Source organism: Syngnathus typhle, linkage group LG4 (assembly GCF_033458585.1).
Source record: "Syngnathus typhle isolate RoL2023-S1 ecotype Sweden linkage group LG4, RoL_Styp_1.0, whole genome shotgun sequence".
Classification (NCBI taxonomy): Eukaryota; Metazoa; Chordata; class Actinopteri; order Syngnathiformes; family Syngnathidae; genus Syngnathus; species Syngnathus typhle.
Genome location: NC_083741.1, coordinates 9,914,118 through 9,929,115, shown reverse-complemented (window position 1 = coordinate 9,929,115; position 14,998 = coordinate 9,914,118). Strand labels below are relative to the sequence as shown.

Genomic DNA, 14,998 nt, shown 5'->3' with positions numbered 1-14,998 from the left:
ATACTCTGGCGCAACTTATGTGTGAAATTACTAACACATTAATATATCATTTCACATGTTATTTTCATACTCGGCGCTCGAGGCCAGTGGAATAATTGGAACTGGACCACAACGCAATAGGAGAATCATTCGCAACCAGGACTCACTTTGGTTTTGCTATGCATGATGTCCCCCAATTTAGTGTAATGTGGTAATTCTCAAGGTGGACAGACACTCTGCATTGTTTGGCAAGAAAACCTCTCTTCTAAATGACTTGCTCTACACCCAAGCCCTCTAGCAGCCAACAAGCAACACTACATATTGGATATTTCTATACAATGGTGTTTAAAATTCTCATGAATACATACCATAACTACTTTGCAAATTTTCGATTATCACTGTATACCTGTTGTACAATGGTCTATTCTATTCTATTCTATTCTATTCTATTCTATTCTATTCTATTCTATTCTATTCTATTCTATTCTATTCTATGAGCACTTCCTTACAGTCCGATCGATCACCATGTACTGCACCTACATCAAATCTAGACACTGCTTGCAGTCATGCCTTAGCTCTCTCTCCTTTGTATCAACAAATAAACACTGCACCTCACTGGAAGCACACATTATGTAAATGTAATTCTGAGGGTCTGGATGTGAATAACAGTGCAATTCTAAAAACACATCATTCAAACACAGATGGCTCTGACAGCAAGACAAGGAGCTTCAATCACAGCAGCAGCATGCGAGTAGCAGCTGTCCATCTGTGGATTTGTACTAGAATGACTCGCTAACTTGATGTTATTCTGTTTCATATCCCCTTTCCGCAAACACACATGCTGCCAAGGAACTGCCCTGCTGGTGACATAAATGACCAGCTCCATGAAATATGCATGTGGCGGAATGGCAAAGATGAAGTTGGGGTGGTTTAGCCAAATGATGACACTGGCAGGCCACTACTTCAAACACACTTCTCTAGTATATTTCTATAACACAAACACATACAAAGCATACCACTCACTCTCATTCCAAAGCAAACACGCACATAAAACAGAGAAAACAGCAAAAACACGCAAACCTTCACCATCCACCACACTGTGGATGTGTAACATTCCTAAGCCAGACCGATAGAAAAATATAGAGGAAGACAAATACAGGAGAAAACGATAGCACAATAGGCTATAGGTCACCATACCTTCCCTATCATTTGATTTTCTAAGATCTTGAGTCTCGACAGTACAGCCGGAGAGGTACTGTAGCTTTTCCAGTTGGAGACTTTGATGGAATTTTTCAACTGATGGCCACGTAGATATCGTCATATAAGTATGTGGTCAAAACAGACACACAGGTGTGAAAGAATGGTACAGTTTACTGATAAGACATTTCAAATGATTAGTATGATCATTTTGTAACGTTACTACCCAATTTAGCACATAATACACTTACATTTTGATTTTACACGGACTTTGGGGTCCAGAATTTGGGAATCGCGTTAACCCCGAAAATGCGTTGTATAGAAAGTCTTGTTTTTTTTTAAAAAAAAAAACATGTTTTTAGGGAGCTTTGGGTCCTTTGTTACATTACCGTATTTTCCGCACTATAAGGCACACCTAAAAACTTCTAATTTTCTCAAAAGCCGACAGTGCGCCTTATAATCCGGTGCGCCTTATATATAGACCAATATGGATTTGTGGATGAGGACTAATTTATTAAAGTAAGCTTTACGTGTTTATTGTATGTGTTGTGTGATATTAACGTTTGAGCAACGTTGAGTTATTGATATATTGTTATTGTTTTCACTATTTCGAGTGTTACTATATTGTGGTTGCATTAACGTTTGAGCAACATTGAGTTATTTATTCTATGTGCTTTATAATCCGGTGCGCGTTATATATGAACAAAGTTTTAAAATGGGCCATTCATTGAAAGTCTGCCTTATAATCCGGTGCGCCTTATAGTGCGGAAAATACGGTAATTTAGGCCAGGCATGTTGGTGGGCAGCCAAAGTGGTCCGTTTGCCGTCCGTCTCCACACACGTCAAAGTCTGTTGACATTTTATTAAAAGAGAAGCAATACGCAGATGAGACTATCAGGCGGATTGAGTACGTCACTTTGATGCTACGTGAATAGGGTTGGCAGATGAACGCTCTACCATTGAACCAGGAAATGAGTATCCTCAAATTTAAAGCTTAAAATGAAAACAATTGGATCTTCAGTTTATTTTTGATTTGTTGTAATGGTACACAAGGTTAATTTAATCATCATTTTTTAATTTGGTCTCAATTTTAGTCCACTTTCAATCATGATTGTTAGTTTTAGCATATTCAGTCAACCTCATCCCATTTCTTAAAAATCAAAGTTGGAAAACTTTGCAGCAATTTTATATGTGTGGAAAAAAAGTCTGATCCTGTGTATGAAGCCGACTTATACTTCCAGAAAGTGCTGATACATGTAACCTGCTTATACCAAACAAAGAGGATTGTGAACCGGATGTGCACCTCCCTTGAAACATTGCAGCATTGCAGAACTGGTGCAGACCACAAAAACTGGAAATCACATGTTCTACTTCCCATTTCAGCATCGCACCTCAAACACCGGTCTTAAATTTTGCTTCATGGAATGTAACATTTAAAACAAAAGAATAACATTTTCCATGCTAGTTGTGCTCACAGAGGGTAATACTTATTCCCAGAAGTCCCAAAAAGTGGAAATCTGTTCGACTCACGATTCAAAGTAACATGTATCTATGGAGACATGATATAATTAATAGCATCTGTGTACTATCTCAAATTACCCCTGGCAGCATACCATTAATTCTAAATTCTCAATATTATTCAAAACGATCGCTGGTGGACAGACAGAATGATGTGTAGGATGATAATTGCAAGTGGAAATAAGGCATGGTAGGATGAAGTAAAGGGGGGATGGAGAGGGTGGGAGAGAGCAGTCTTCTGCTCTCTCCCACCCTCTCCATCCAAACCAAATGAAATTCTCCACACTTTCAGTAGACAAGAAAGTGGAAGCTCAGGAAGGAGGACTTGTAGCCTTGGAATGTGCCGCTAAAATTAATACGCGAGGCAAAAACAGACAAAATTGGTCTCAATTTAAAGGAAAGCTTACCTTATATATCTGCTTGCTAGCTCCACTTGCAATTCATAGTTTTTGGAACTCTGCAAGCTTCCAAGGTCCATCATTTTTCAATTGGAACAAGCTGTTTGTTTACAGGCAGTCAATATTCGGGTTATTCAGATTTAATTCAGATTTCTGTAACAATTTTGCGAATGTGTAGGGTGTGCAATGAGTATTGCAAACTGGAAACTCAAGAAACCACACACACACACACACCTGGCATTTATGCATGCATGCCCAAAGCCGACATTTCACAATTATCATGCAACGTTTCAGCTTAACTCAGCACACACGCAGAGGGCAGTCACAAAGACAAAGTGCATGCGTGCCACCAATCTGGCACACATAAAGATTGGCATGCGAGGGACACCCACAAAGCACCAGAGATCATCAAGCTCACACTGATTTCCAAATGGCTGGTGTGGTGCACAAAGCCTTAAAGGCATCAATCTGTTTCATGACCACACTTGAGGAATACGCTCTATATATAAAATTCTGAGGAAGGAAGAATCACGTACACGTTTGGACAAAGTTGTACCCTTCCGTTAAAACAGAAAAGCCCGCAAAAGTCACTGAAATGATTGACAAAATAATTATATAATATAATCACTTCGCCTGAGCCCACGTCGATGACCGCTTACTACCCAAAATGCATTGCGGAATTGACCAAAATAACGCAAAACGGGAGACATTGGGTAAAACTCTTGTTCCTGTGCTGACAGTCTTTTCAATTGTTAATATCGAATATGCCACGTATTACGACACTTTTTTTTTATAATTATATTATTTTTACAATTTAATTGAACCTAAGTATCTTTAAGTGACCTATACATTTTCTCCTAGTGTATTTGCCATACATGAACCTGAGTTTTTACTTTACTACTACTACTACTACTACTGCAACTAAGTCCAAAGCAAATAGTGAATGTATAATCATGACCACAATTCCCATCAATGCTGTGTGGAGGTATACAACACAAGACCATATCACAGGCAAAAGCCTTTGTCTTTGGCAAGAGATAAATTAATGACCTGCCATTATGTTGTTGTTTTTTTGTAGACGTACTGCAGAACTATCCAAATAATGGTAGCCAAAGGTGGATCTTGTATACCCTTTGTCAGCATGTATACAGATTTAGAGTTTGACCTTTTGTAGGTCTCCAATGGTACCAACACCGGTGTGTGGAGAATCATTGTCAAATTCATTATCTTGAGCAACAAAACACATACAGACGTGCAAAATCTGCCAAGTGCTTAGTTAATGTTGATTTGTTTGATTAGTGCAAATCTATAGTCACACATCTGGATGTCTCTTTTGCACAGATAACAGTTTTCAGCATTTACTCAGAAAGAATGACCATGTTGTTATCAAAAAACGGTTATTCTTTAGTGTTTGCATCTCGGAGCTACAAAACACACAGACGCATTCCAAACAGCTTTCAAAGGAAAACAATGTCACGTAAACAACTGTTTCCTTCCAGGGGAGAGAAAATTCTATAGGATACGTTTTAAGCTCCTGACATTGTTTTTGCACAGTGACTCCACAATGTTTTCACACAGTAATAAAACTATGCTGCACGTGGTTAAGAAAAGCTGTAAAATAAGGCTGTTCTTACAAGTCCCAGGAGACTGGAAGATGGTGAGGGTAATAGCATTGTGTGTGTGGAATGTGTGTTTGTGTATGTGGGTGTTAAACAGTTGTGTAGGCATGGGGGTGGAATCCTGCACACTACCTGGCCATTATATAAAGCTCCCACTCTCTGCAAAAGGACTCTGTACTGAGTGTTGGATCCCTCCCTATCCTCTTCTCCTCTGTGCTCCCATCCCCCCACCTCTTAGCCTTCCAGCTTCTCTGACTCTGAAATACCTCCGCCTGTTGTTTTATCTTCCTCCGGCCTCTATAGGATCCAAAATCGCGGCTCATATCATAGCACAAAAAGGGACTGGATTTGAGAGCACAAACACATCCCGTAAGCACGAGCTTCTACCGAGCTGTACGGTTTAGTCCAGTTTACCAAAGTCGTTTAAAATGATAAACCCTAATCTGGATTGGATTTACACCACAGGGTGTGTATGTTGGGTTGGTTTGCGTGACACACTGTAACCTGCAAATTATTTCAGGGATACAACAGAAGATAGTGCCGTAAGCCAACAAGAAAGCCTCAGCCCCTCTTTCACAGCCTTTCAGTTAAATTGGTGCATCACAAGCATAACCACCCAGCATTTATTTGTCAGTGCATTTCAGGCGGAACTCACGGAAGCGGGATAATCCTGTAGCCGTAATGTGCAGTCAGATAATTTGACATCAGCAACGGCATCTACAACAGTGGCAATTACTCAGTCAGGATTTAGGGGTATCCAGTCAGATATTAAACTTGTCACTTTGGTCACAGTGCCTGATATTCCCTTCATGCGAAGCAAGCGTGTAATTTGTATGTGATTTTGCCATCCCTGAGTCAAGATTTAAAAAAAAAAAAAAAAAAAGTATGTTCTATGGGCCCTAACTAATCCAAAAAAACGGTTTTTGATTAATATTGCATTTTACGACTACAAAAGGAAGCATCTTTTTAATATCACATGACTAAGAAGTTTCTAGATACCTAAGAAAATAGTTTGCCGCTATACTATACAATGAGGATATAAGATAAAGAACAGTATATATGTATACAGTAATCCCTCGCTACATCGCGGTTCATTTATCCCATCTTCAGTGGATTACGAATTTCCCATTTTTGTTGTTGTTTAATGAAACCCTTGTTTCTGGTCCCTAGTTTTACCAGCAGAAAAATGCTTCTCAAAATTAGAAAGTTAGTCCTCAAATGAAGTCATTGATTTGAAAAACTGCTTTGCAGTGAAAAAAAAAAAATGAAGAAATGTCTGTAACGATCAATCTCTGCCTAAATAACAAAAGCAAATTTTCAGCTGTCAGCCAACCCATCGGGAGGGTAGTCAATGAAATGTCTTTCTCTTCCAGTTGGAAGCACACACTTGCGCTCCAAACTGTTATCTAGCCATGTCCATCTCAAATGTGACAGGTTTCCATAGCAACAGAACTGCTTAACAAAATCACCACAGAAGTCAACAAGAGCTCCCTCCTTCCTAAATCGTTCCAGACGTCAATGGCTGCTGACAATTTCGAGGCACAGTATAAGCCAGTGCCTGAGCTAGGCTGTAGAAAGCATGCAACTGTTATGCAAAGGGCAAATAAAAAATAGGCTTGGCAGTGTTATTCATGCCTTATGACAAAAAATAAGCAATTTGTATTGGTCAGATTGCTGAGAAATGCATCTAACGAGCTAAAATGCCTTTTTTTTAATTAATTGAGAAATTTAACAGTATTTACACAAAATTTGCACAACAGAGACATAACGCAGGAGGCATCTCTTATGATGTATTACTTCCTGCTAATTATTATAAGATAATTATTAGATGCATGCTGAAGACTATGCCGACAATTGGTGTGATGGTACTTAAGGGACAGCGACAATTGCGGTAAAAGCAAGTCGGCCATTCCATTACATATCGCTTTTTTCAACCATTTGCTACATACAGTAAATCACTCGCACAGCCAAAAGTGCTACAACAATGAATGCACATTTACAATGAGTTCCACAACCACGTCATGCAGGGCAATTTTCGGACTATAAGTCGCGGTTTTTTTCATAGTTTGGGTGGGGGCGCGACTTATACTCAGGAGCGACTTATATGTTTTTTTTCACTTTTTTGGGCATTTTATGGCTGGTGCGACTTATACTCCGGTGCGACTTATAGTCAGAGAATTACGGTATTCCAAATTTAAAATGTGACTTGCGTTTATTTGTCAGTGGGTGCAGCACTGAAGAAGGAGACAACTTCCGATGTCAGTGACGCGAGCAAGCGCCTCAGCTTTCTGTGACGTGGCTGTGGACGTACGGGACTGAGTGTGTTATTCAAGTGGAGGATGTGTGAATTGATTTGTGGGTGATAAGACATCGGGTTAATGCAAAAATCAACAGGCATCGTCATGATCTAATGCAACAAACAAAACTTGAATTACTAAAACTATTGTGATGATTTTGCCAATGATTTGAAGACTTAAAACATCTTTGTTAGCAAACAAAGTTAATGGCGTTCGATGGGTCTCTAATTTATTTTACTCATCATAATATGGGTCATTACATATATGGATAAAAGGAAGGAGAAAGAAATCTATACAAAAAATACAAGGAATAAATTGATTCAACATCCCTCCACAATCTATACTCGAATTGTAATTAAACTATATTGCTTGAAAATTCCCACCCGCGGTGTGAATGCTTAGCCTGCACACAAAGGCAGAAAAGACAAGAACTCAGGTAGGAGAGAAAAGCAGAGGGCCTGTATCATTAGGGATTAACCTAGCCACAGGCTCTACAAATAGACTGTCTCCTCATATAAGCTGCCAGAGCCCAGATGCTTATTTGTATTGCCATGTTGCTGCTGGAGAAAAGAGAGAAGCAAGACAGTTCAAAGAAGCAGCGGCGGGCCGGGTCTCCTTTGAAACTCAATTAAATGCAACAGGACATATTTCAGAGCCTGCATGGTGATCGTACACTTATACACTTTGTATTATTATGAATTCACAGAGCAAAAAAAAATAAATAAATAAAAAGGTTCAACAATGGCAAAATAATTTGTTACAGCGATTATAATATTACTTGCCCATCTCAATGACAGTATAATTGGCTAAACTGATGAGAGCTTCCCAAATTAAAAATATAATCTTTGGGATTGAGACTGTGGGTAAACAACATAATTTCAGTCCTTTTGCAATTGCTTGAAAAAATATATAGAAATAAGACTATTTCAAATTAATTTGATTTGATTTGTCAGACTGATATAGGACTATCTAAAATTAATTTGATTTGATTTGTCAGACTGATATTTTTCAAGCAGTTTTTTTTTTTTGTTCAAATCAGTTTCCGTGTGTCCCCACTGATGTGTGCCACCTCCACTAACAGCGTGTCTCCCAGCAAAGGAGAGCTAGTTTAAAAAGCACAATTTGTAGCTTTGCTATGTTTACGACAAAATTGGTGGAATCACTTTGACATTGTTTTGACGTTGTATAATAAAAAGGGGACCCCAATGAAAGGCAGTCACAGAATTACTCACACAACACAACTGCCAAAAACATGGTGCCCGTCTACACATACGGAGCAAGCAGTTATTCAACATGTTTGTTTTTTTACCTGAAATATAGTATATACTTGCAAGGTAATATCTTTGCCAAACTAGCCTTTTTTATGTGGAAGTTGATGTTAGTTAATGCTCAGGAGGGGAAAATTAACAGTTTCAGAGATTGGATAGTATTTGGAGAAATAAAACACTAATGTCCAGTGGAAATGACAAAAAGAAAAACCTGATTTGGATTTAGAGAAGAAAGAGAAGAAGAAGAATTATTAAAAGGAAAAATAGAGATTTTATTTATAGCCACATAACCCAGCCCTAAGTACAAATGGCAGGCAACTTCTAATTTCCTCCAAATCAAATCAAATCAAATCATGTTACAGCAAAGCATTAAAAAATGACCTAGTTTATATTTCAACAAGGTCCTTTTCTCCCAATTAATATATCTTGGTATGACACCATTTTTCTTATTACATTAACAAAGACACAAGTGAGTATATTCTATTGATCTTTATACAGCAGCGTCTTGTAATTTAGCTTGTCAAACAAAACCACCAATCATAATACCGTTTCACTTCAAATGTGTTGATAGAGGAATGATTTTTCTGAAGTAAATCGGTCTCTCGACCTGCAACATTGAGAGTGCTACATTCTCAGAATTTCTCACGAAAGCCTCCAGAATCTAAATCGAGCTTTCCTGGTTCTTCTGTTTGTGTTGTGTGAAAACTGGTTTAATTTTCACTGCATCGAGGGAAAGACTAACATTTCTGTTTTTTGGTAGGGGGGAAAAAAAAAAGCCACACTTATTTACACTTTAACATACAATGTCGTCTTTGTTTGTCTTAGCAAACGAGAAAAGGGAACATAGACATTATTACCAAGATGTGTTGTCAAGATATTGGAATTTCAATCATCCCAAAAATGCTTGCGTGACCCAGCCCAGTGGCACCGGTGGTGACTTCAAACCCAACATGGAAAGCACCAAGTGTTGTATTCTCATGTACAATGCGTAAGTCAAGTAAATGTAAACAGAGAACACACACAGGCACCCCTTCAGCATCTTGAACAATGTAAACTGTTTGGACAGACTCTTCGTTTTATAGCAGGAGGTTGTAGGAACATCAACTCGGATTTGAACCACCATCAACTGGTTCCAAAAACCTATCGAGTGATCTTGACACCAGGCTTGTTGGCATGGTAACCGGATCACGTGTACAACTGTCATTATGGCAAAACAGTAGTAAAAAGTGCTATTCATTTGCTATTCCATATATGCTCAAATCAAATACCGTATTTTCCGCACCATAAGGCGCACTTAAAAGCCTTTTCTCCAAAAACAAAGGAGCGCCTTTTAATAAAAGGTAAAAAAAAATGTGTGTGGCTTCCGTAATATACAGGCGTAATATGTAGACCCGATGAACCAATCAGAAGACATTACGTTTTACATAGATCCGGGCGATAAACCAATCAGAGGACTATACGCAACACGTAGAGTACGTACCTCTGCCGCCATTGAAAAATAAATATTATCGTTTGTGCAAAGCATTAGGACCCTCTAAAATGGCATAGACAAAGAGACAATTAGAGAAATCTGGAAAGCCAGGATCATCGCAGAAGAGCAACGTGACAACGACGAGAAGGAACTTGGCATGTTTAATGGCGAACTTGCCAAAATGTTTAATTTGGACACAGAAGATGAGGATTTTGATGGATTTGCGTATTACTATCGATTAACAATGTGAGTAAAATACAGAACATGATTAAATAGTAGAATAAAGTACAATGGAACTGACTGCCTTGCTTCTGTGATGTTTCTTTTTTTTTTTTACCGTAAGTCATGGCATGCATGTGCCTTATAATGCGGTGTGTCCTATGTGTGGATTAAGTACAGAAAAACCCATGCTGGTTAAATCTGGGAAAATTGTGTCAATGAGTGTGGGAGCTCAACCCAGAGATTACCTCATTTTTGGAGCTACTTGAGAAAGTCGATGATGACTCCTCAGCGGAGTGACACAGATTGGCTTTGTGATTTAGCATTTGCTGTGGACATACTGACATATATGAACGAGCTGAAGCTGAAGCTACAATGGAAAGACCAATTTGTGAATGAAATGTACACAAACATCAGAGTGTTCAAAACCAAGCTCACCTTATTCTCAAAGCAAATGGCAAACAAGTCATTGGCTCATTTACCCACAACAGCGACACTGAAAGAGGTCCCTCGACATGTGAAAAGATACAGTGCATGCAGAATTCCGCCGTCAGTTCTCTGAGTTTGGAAAAATAGACATGTCACTTCAGCTGGTTTCATGTCCCTTCGCACAAGAACCTGAAACAGTGCCAGAAGAGTTGCAACTGGAACAGATTGATCCCCAATGTAACACTGTCATGAAGCTTTATACATGTTTACAACATTTAAGTGACTAACAACATTCAGGTTAAATCTAGATGTGCCTGAATGTTCTGTAACTCGACTGAATAAGAGCCCAAAAATATGGATATAATGAGGAGCATCAACACACCCAGGTCAAACTTGATATCATGATATATCGCTGTGTTATGAATATGAATCTCTCAGTGTTCTGACCCACCCCGAACACTTTGATATGCAAGACTTTTTTGCCCCTAATATATATTATTATAATGATTATTAAAATACATGTCAATGGACATAACAACTGTACACTTGAGTGTATTTTCATGGGTACCTTACAATATATTAATTTCCCCACAGCCAAGGAATAGTAACACTATGGCTATTCTTGCAAAATATTATGACTTACTCACCCGACCTTGTTTCCTCCACTAGCCTCTATGTAGGCCAAATGCGGTCATATTTTGTAGATATCTGAAAGTCCTTCACACTAATCTCACAGCTATAAATAAAGATTAAATGGAAAACTATCAACATCAAAACAGTCAGCACCGAGAGAAGAAGAAGAGAGAAGAGTAACTTCAGAGTACATTTCAATGTGGTTCATCTGTTAATTGTGTTATTTGTTTATTATTTATTCATCACTCATTTTTTATTTATTATTTATTGTTTGTGCCTTCTTGTTTTTATTTTGTGTCGTCTACTTGTATGTCTATCGTGTACTATGTCTCGTCACCGTGGGATAGAGGAAACGGAATTTCGGTTTCTTTGTGTGTCTTGATTTACGAAGGGATTGACAATAAAGCAGATTTAGACTTTTTTAATTTAATCCCAAGGAAGCAAGTGCATACTGTGTGCTTTGCACCACTCAGCCAAAGTTACATTTCTTATCAGCACGCTACAAAACTGTCTTCTTTAGACTTTTGTGAATGATCACTCAACGCAAGAACCCTGTTTTATATTCGTAAGAAAGGAAATGGCTATAGATCAAATCAAATTCATCTAAGATTTCTCTTCGCTCCAGCAAAATGAAACACTGAGATGCACATCACACATCCTCAAAGCCTCCAAATATTATGACTCAAACAATCATGGCCTGGAGGAAGCCAGTGACTAATTTATCAGAGCATCAATTATAAGAGAAAGCTTTTGTGGATGTTTTTTATAACCATACAAGTTCCATCCATCTTTGTCTTGCTAGCACATTATTCTATTTATTTTTCAGATGAGCTTTTGGAGCCAACATTGTTTGTGTTAGGACCAACCGTCTTATTTTTTCTGCTTTCCTCTTCAATCGCACCATTTTGGTGAGATGAGAACAATGAGAACAGCAACTGGCAAAAAGAAGTAACAACCAAAGCATTGGTAGGCAACCTATGAATTTTTACTGTGCAGAAATTACAGTTGAGAGGAATTGTGAAAATATTTAACGCTCATAATATAAAATACCAGACATTTGTTTGAGCCATCCATTTTCTGTTGAGCGAGTCACCAGAGTAACAAGGGAGCTCCAACCTATCAGCTGACATTGCAGGAGCGGCTGGGTACACCCTTGACTGGCAACCTGCCAATTATAGGGCACGTTGAGAAATAAAAGGCCACTAACACGCACGACTATGGGCTATTAGGGTGTTTTCCGTTAATCCAACATGCATGTCTTTGGAATGTGGGGGAAAGTCAGAGTACCTGGAGAAAACCCATACAGGCAACACTTCAAACGGGAAAGCAGCCAAGAACTGGGATTCAAAACCAAAATCTCCGAACTGTTAGGCAGACATGACGTAGACAATCAGAGTCTTTACTGTCGTGTTGAACAGGAAGTCCTGCGATGATTTCTTTGCTGAAGCCCCGATAATAAATTGACACGTGACTCGTATCATAGCTGCATGTCTAATGTTTGTAACAACCGACTCCGGGTCAAAATCGCTGAAGAATTCAATGAGTTATAATGAACGGAGCCAAACACAAGCACTCGAGATGTTGTATATCTATGGTCTCGACAACGAACTCCCAAGAAGACATTAAGCCATCTAGTGTTTGCAGGGAGAAATATTTATCACTATTTTGCAACACTAACGTGTGCAATAACCAAACCCGATTCTACCATTGGCCACAATGCAATGAAAGATTCTATTTTAGGCAAGTCAGTAGGAACTGAAGAAAAAAAAAATCTGTAGTTAAAACAAATCAGCAGCAATGTGTCTGGTTAATACATGAAACTTTTAATCTCATTCATATGCAGCAACTGCATAAATATGCTGTATAGGAAATGTATACACAAAAGAGTATGCATAGTGTGCAAACATATCAATCTCAGGCATTAATCTAATTATTTAAATAAGAGTAAGCATTCTTAACACCAGAATGGGCTGCATATCAGGCCCTGAAAATGACCTGCTCAATATTGTATTTTTGTGTTCAATAGTGGTTTAAGTGTGATAATGTGCTAAGTGTTTATATTTCAAATGTTATTTTCTGATTAAGCATATCCTAATATTTTGAGTAAATAATAAAAGAAATAATCAAGTTCTTTTGTCAGCTTTATTTTTGCAGCTTAAAAAAAAAAAAAAAAAAAACTTTTTGTCGAGGTAGCGTTTCATTACTGGCATTCAGGTCATTTATGCAGGTACAGTATGAAAGTCAAAATGTTGGTACTACTAGTGACTAAAAGCAAATGCACAAGTTCATACACATATGAGAAATCTATTTAAGAACGGCAATGAAGTCTCTCATGCTCAACTTGTGCACAAGGTGCATGGAAAGTGTATTTGGAGTGCATAACGGTTCAGGAGGCGCTAAAGCACGGCTGCTGTCATCAACAGGTAAAGTCACATATGAACGGGACAGGTAAGCAACTACGGCTGCAAGAGCTTGGACTCTTAAATATAAAATATGTAAAATATATGGACAATAAGCGGCGAGCGTGAGATGATTTTGCAGCGTCAATTGCGCGCACGACACACACGAACCCGCTGTCATGTTCGTGCCCTGTGTGACAGCCTTGACAGTCAGTCGGCGAGACAAAACGCTCGCTTGCCGACATCTGCAAACCTGCTTCCAAAATGCATATTTTAACCCCTCTCATGGGAGCTTCTGGGGTGCCGTTTAAACGTGAAACATTGATGCCCGCCCATTCAGCAGCCGCTCAACTGGACTGAGAGGGGGAAAGGGTCCGTGCAGTTCTGCCAAACCTGCGAGTCTCCATATCAACATAAACACGCTCGCGCGTGCACTCAATAAAGTTGCCAGACTGTTTGCATTGTCACCGTCATCTCGGACGAAAACGCAACACACTGACGCTTAAACCGGCAGCGCCACGACCGACTTGACAAGTGAACCCTCGACCAGCGCGGAAAACCAACCCGATTTTAGGCTGCGCCTTACCTTCAGTTCCGCACTCTCCGCCATCTTGTATTTCTCTGCGCAGGCGTGGTGAGGAATCCTGCCAACGGGCACGCGTATGTCCTTTCGTGAACGCGCTCATATCCACCGGGTTTCTGTTTTGTTTTTGTTGTTTTGTTTTGCTTAATTTATTTACTATAAGCGCCTCACAAGTTCACGAGGTGTGCTTTTGCCGGTTGTATAATCAAGCACCAGAAGAAATATAAATATTTTTTATCTTTAAATCATTTTTCTCCTATACCCTCCATGATCACACAATTCATTCACTCAGAAAACTAAATAGATATGAAAACATTCAAGGCAAAGAATATTATTGAATTTTATATGCAATGTTATATCTATTAATATCTGGTTAATTAATTCAGTTTGACGGATACAGAACTTGAACCATGCATAAATATTAATTCTTCATAAACTGAAGTCGCAGTTTTCAATAAATGCATTTCCTCTTTTAGGCAGTAGGGGGCGCTTTTGTACAACAAATAAAGACCCAAAAAACTTGAGCATTAAGGTCACCATCCTTGTTTGTTTTCGCCAATCATCTCTTTCCTTTGTATTTGCAATAGTTTGTTATGTCTTCCCTTTGCAACCTAATGTTTGTACACAGCAAAAGCACAAAAAGTAATTTGCTTTTGGGCTTTCATCTATTATCACACTGAGATTCAGCCACAAAAGATTCAATAGTGAAACAAGTCATACCGTTTAGTATGGAAAAGGTTTTATCTCAACAGTATGTACAGTATGTCCGCCATCTGGTGCATTGTTAACAGTCATAGATGCGACAGGTGTATGTGACCACACATGTTTATACAAGTTTTAAATAATCCCAGCAAATACAGTCAGACAATGTCACCAGTGGTTAACACGTGAGAGCTGAGGCTGAATGCTGTTTTAAAATTGGCTGTGCAAATGCAGTCTAACTAAATGAAAGGCACATTGGATAAACAGAAATCAAGACACGCTCACA

At 38.8% G+C, this 14,998-nt stretch overlaps 1 protein-coding gene across 2 annotated transcripts in view; it reads right to left on the bottom strand.

Annotated features, from left to right (window-relative positions):
* The window catches only part of LOC133152948 (E3 SUMO-protein ligase PIAS1-like), a 29,885-nt gene extending 15,839 nt beyond the window's left edge, over window positions 1-14,046 (bottom strand). Inside the window, exon 1 of one of the 2 annotated variants that reach the window (XM_061276938.1) lies at window positions 14,014-14,046. In XM_061276938.1, coding sequence (XP_061132922.1) covers window positions 14,014-14,037 — 24 coding nt within the window. In that variant the 5' untranslated portion in view covers window positions 14,038-14,046. Of the gene's footprint in view, window positions 1-3,101; window positions 3,243-14,013 lie in introns of those variants that run through there. The other variant, XM_061276939.1, reaches the window with a different exon arrangement.
* Between the last annotated feature and the right edge of the window lie 952 nt (window positions 14,047-14,998).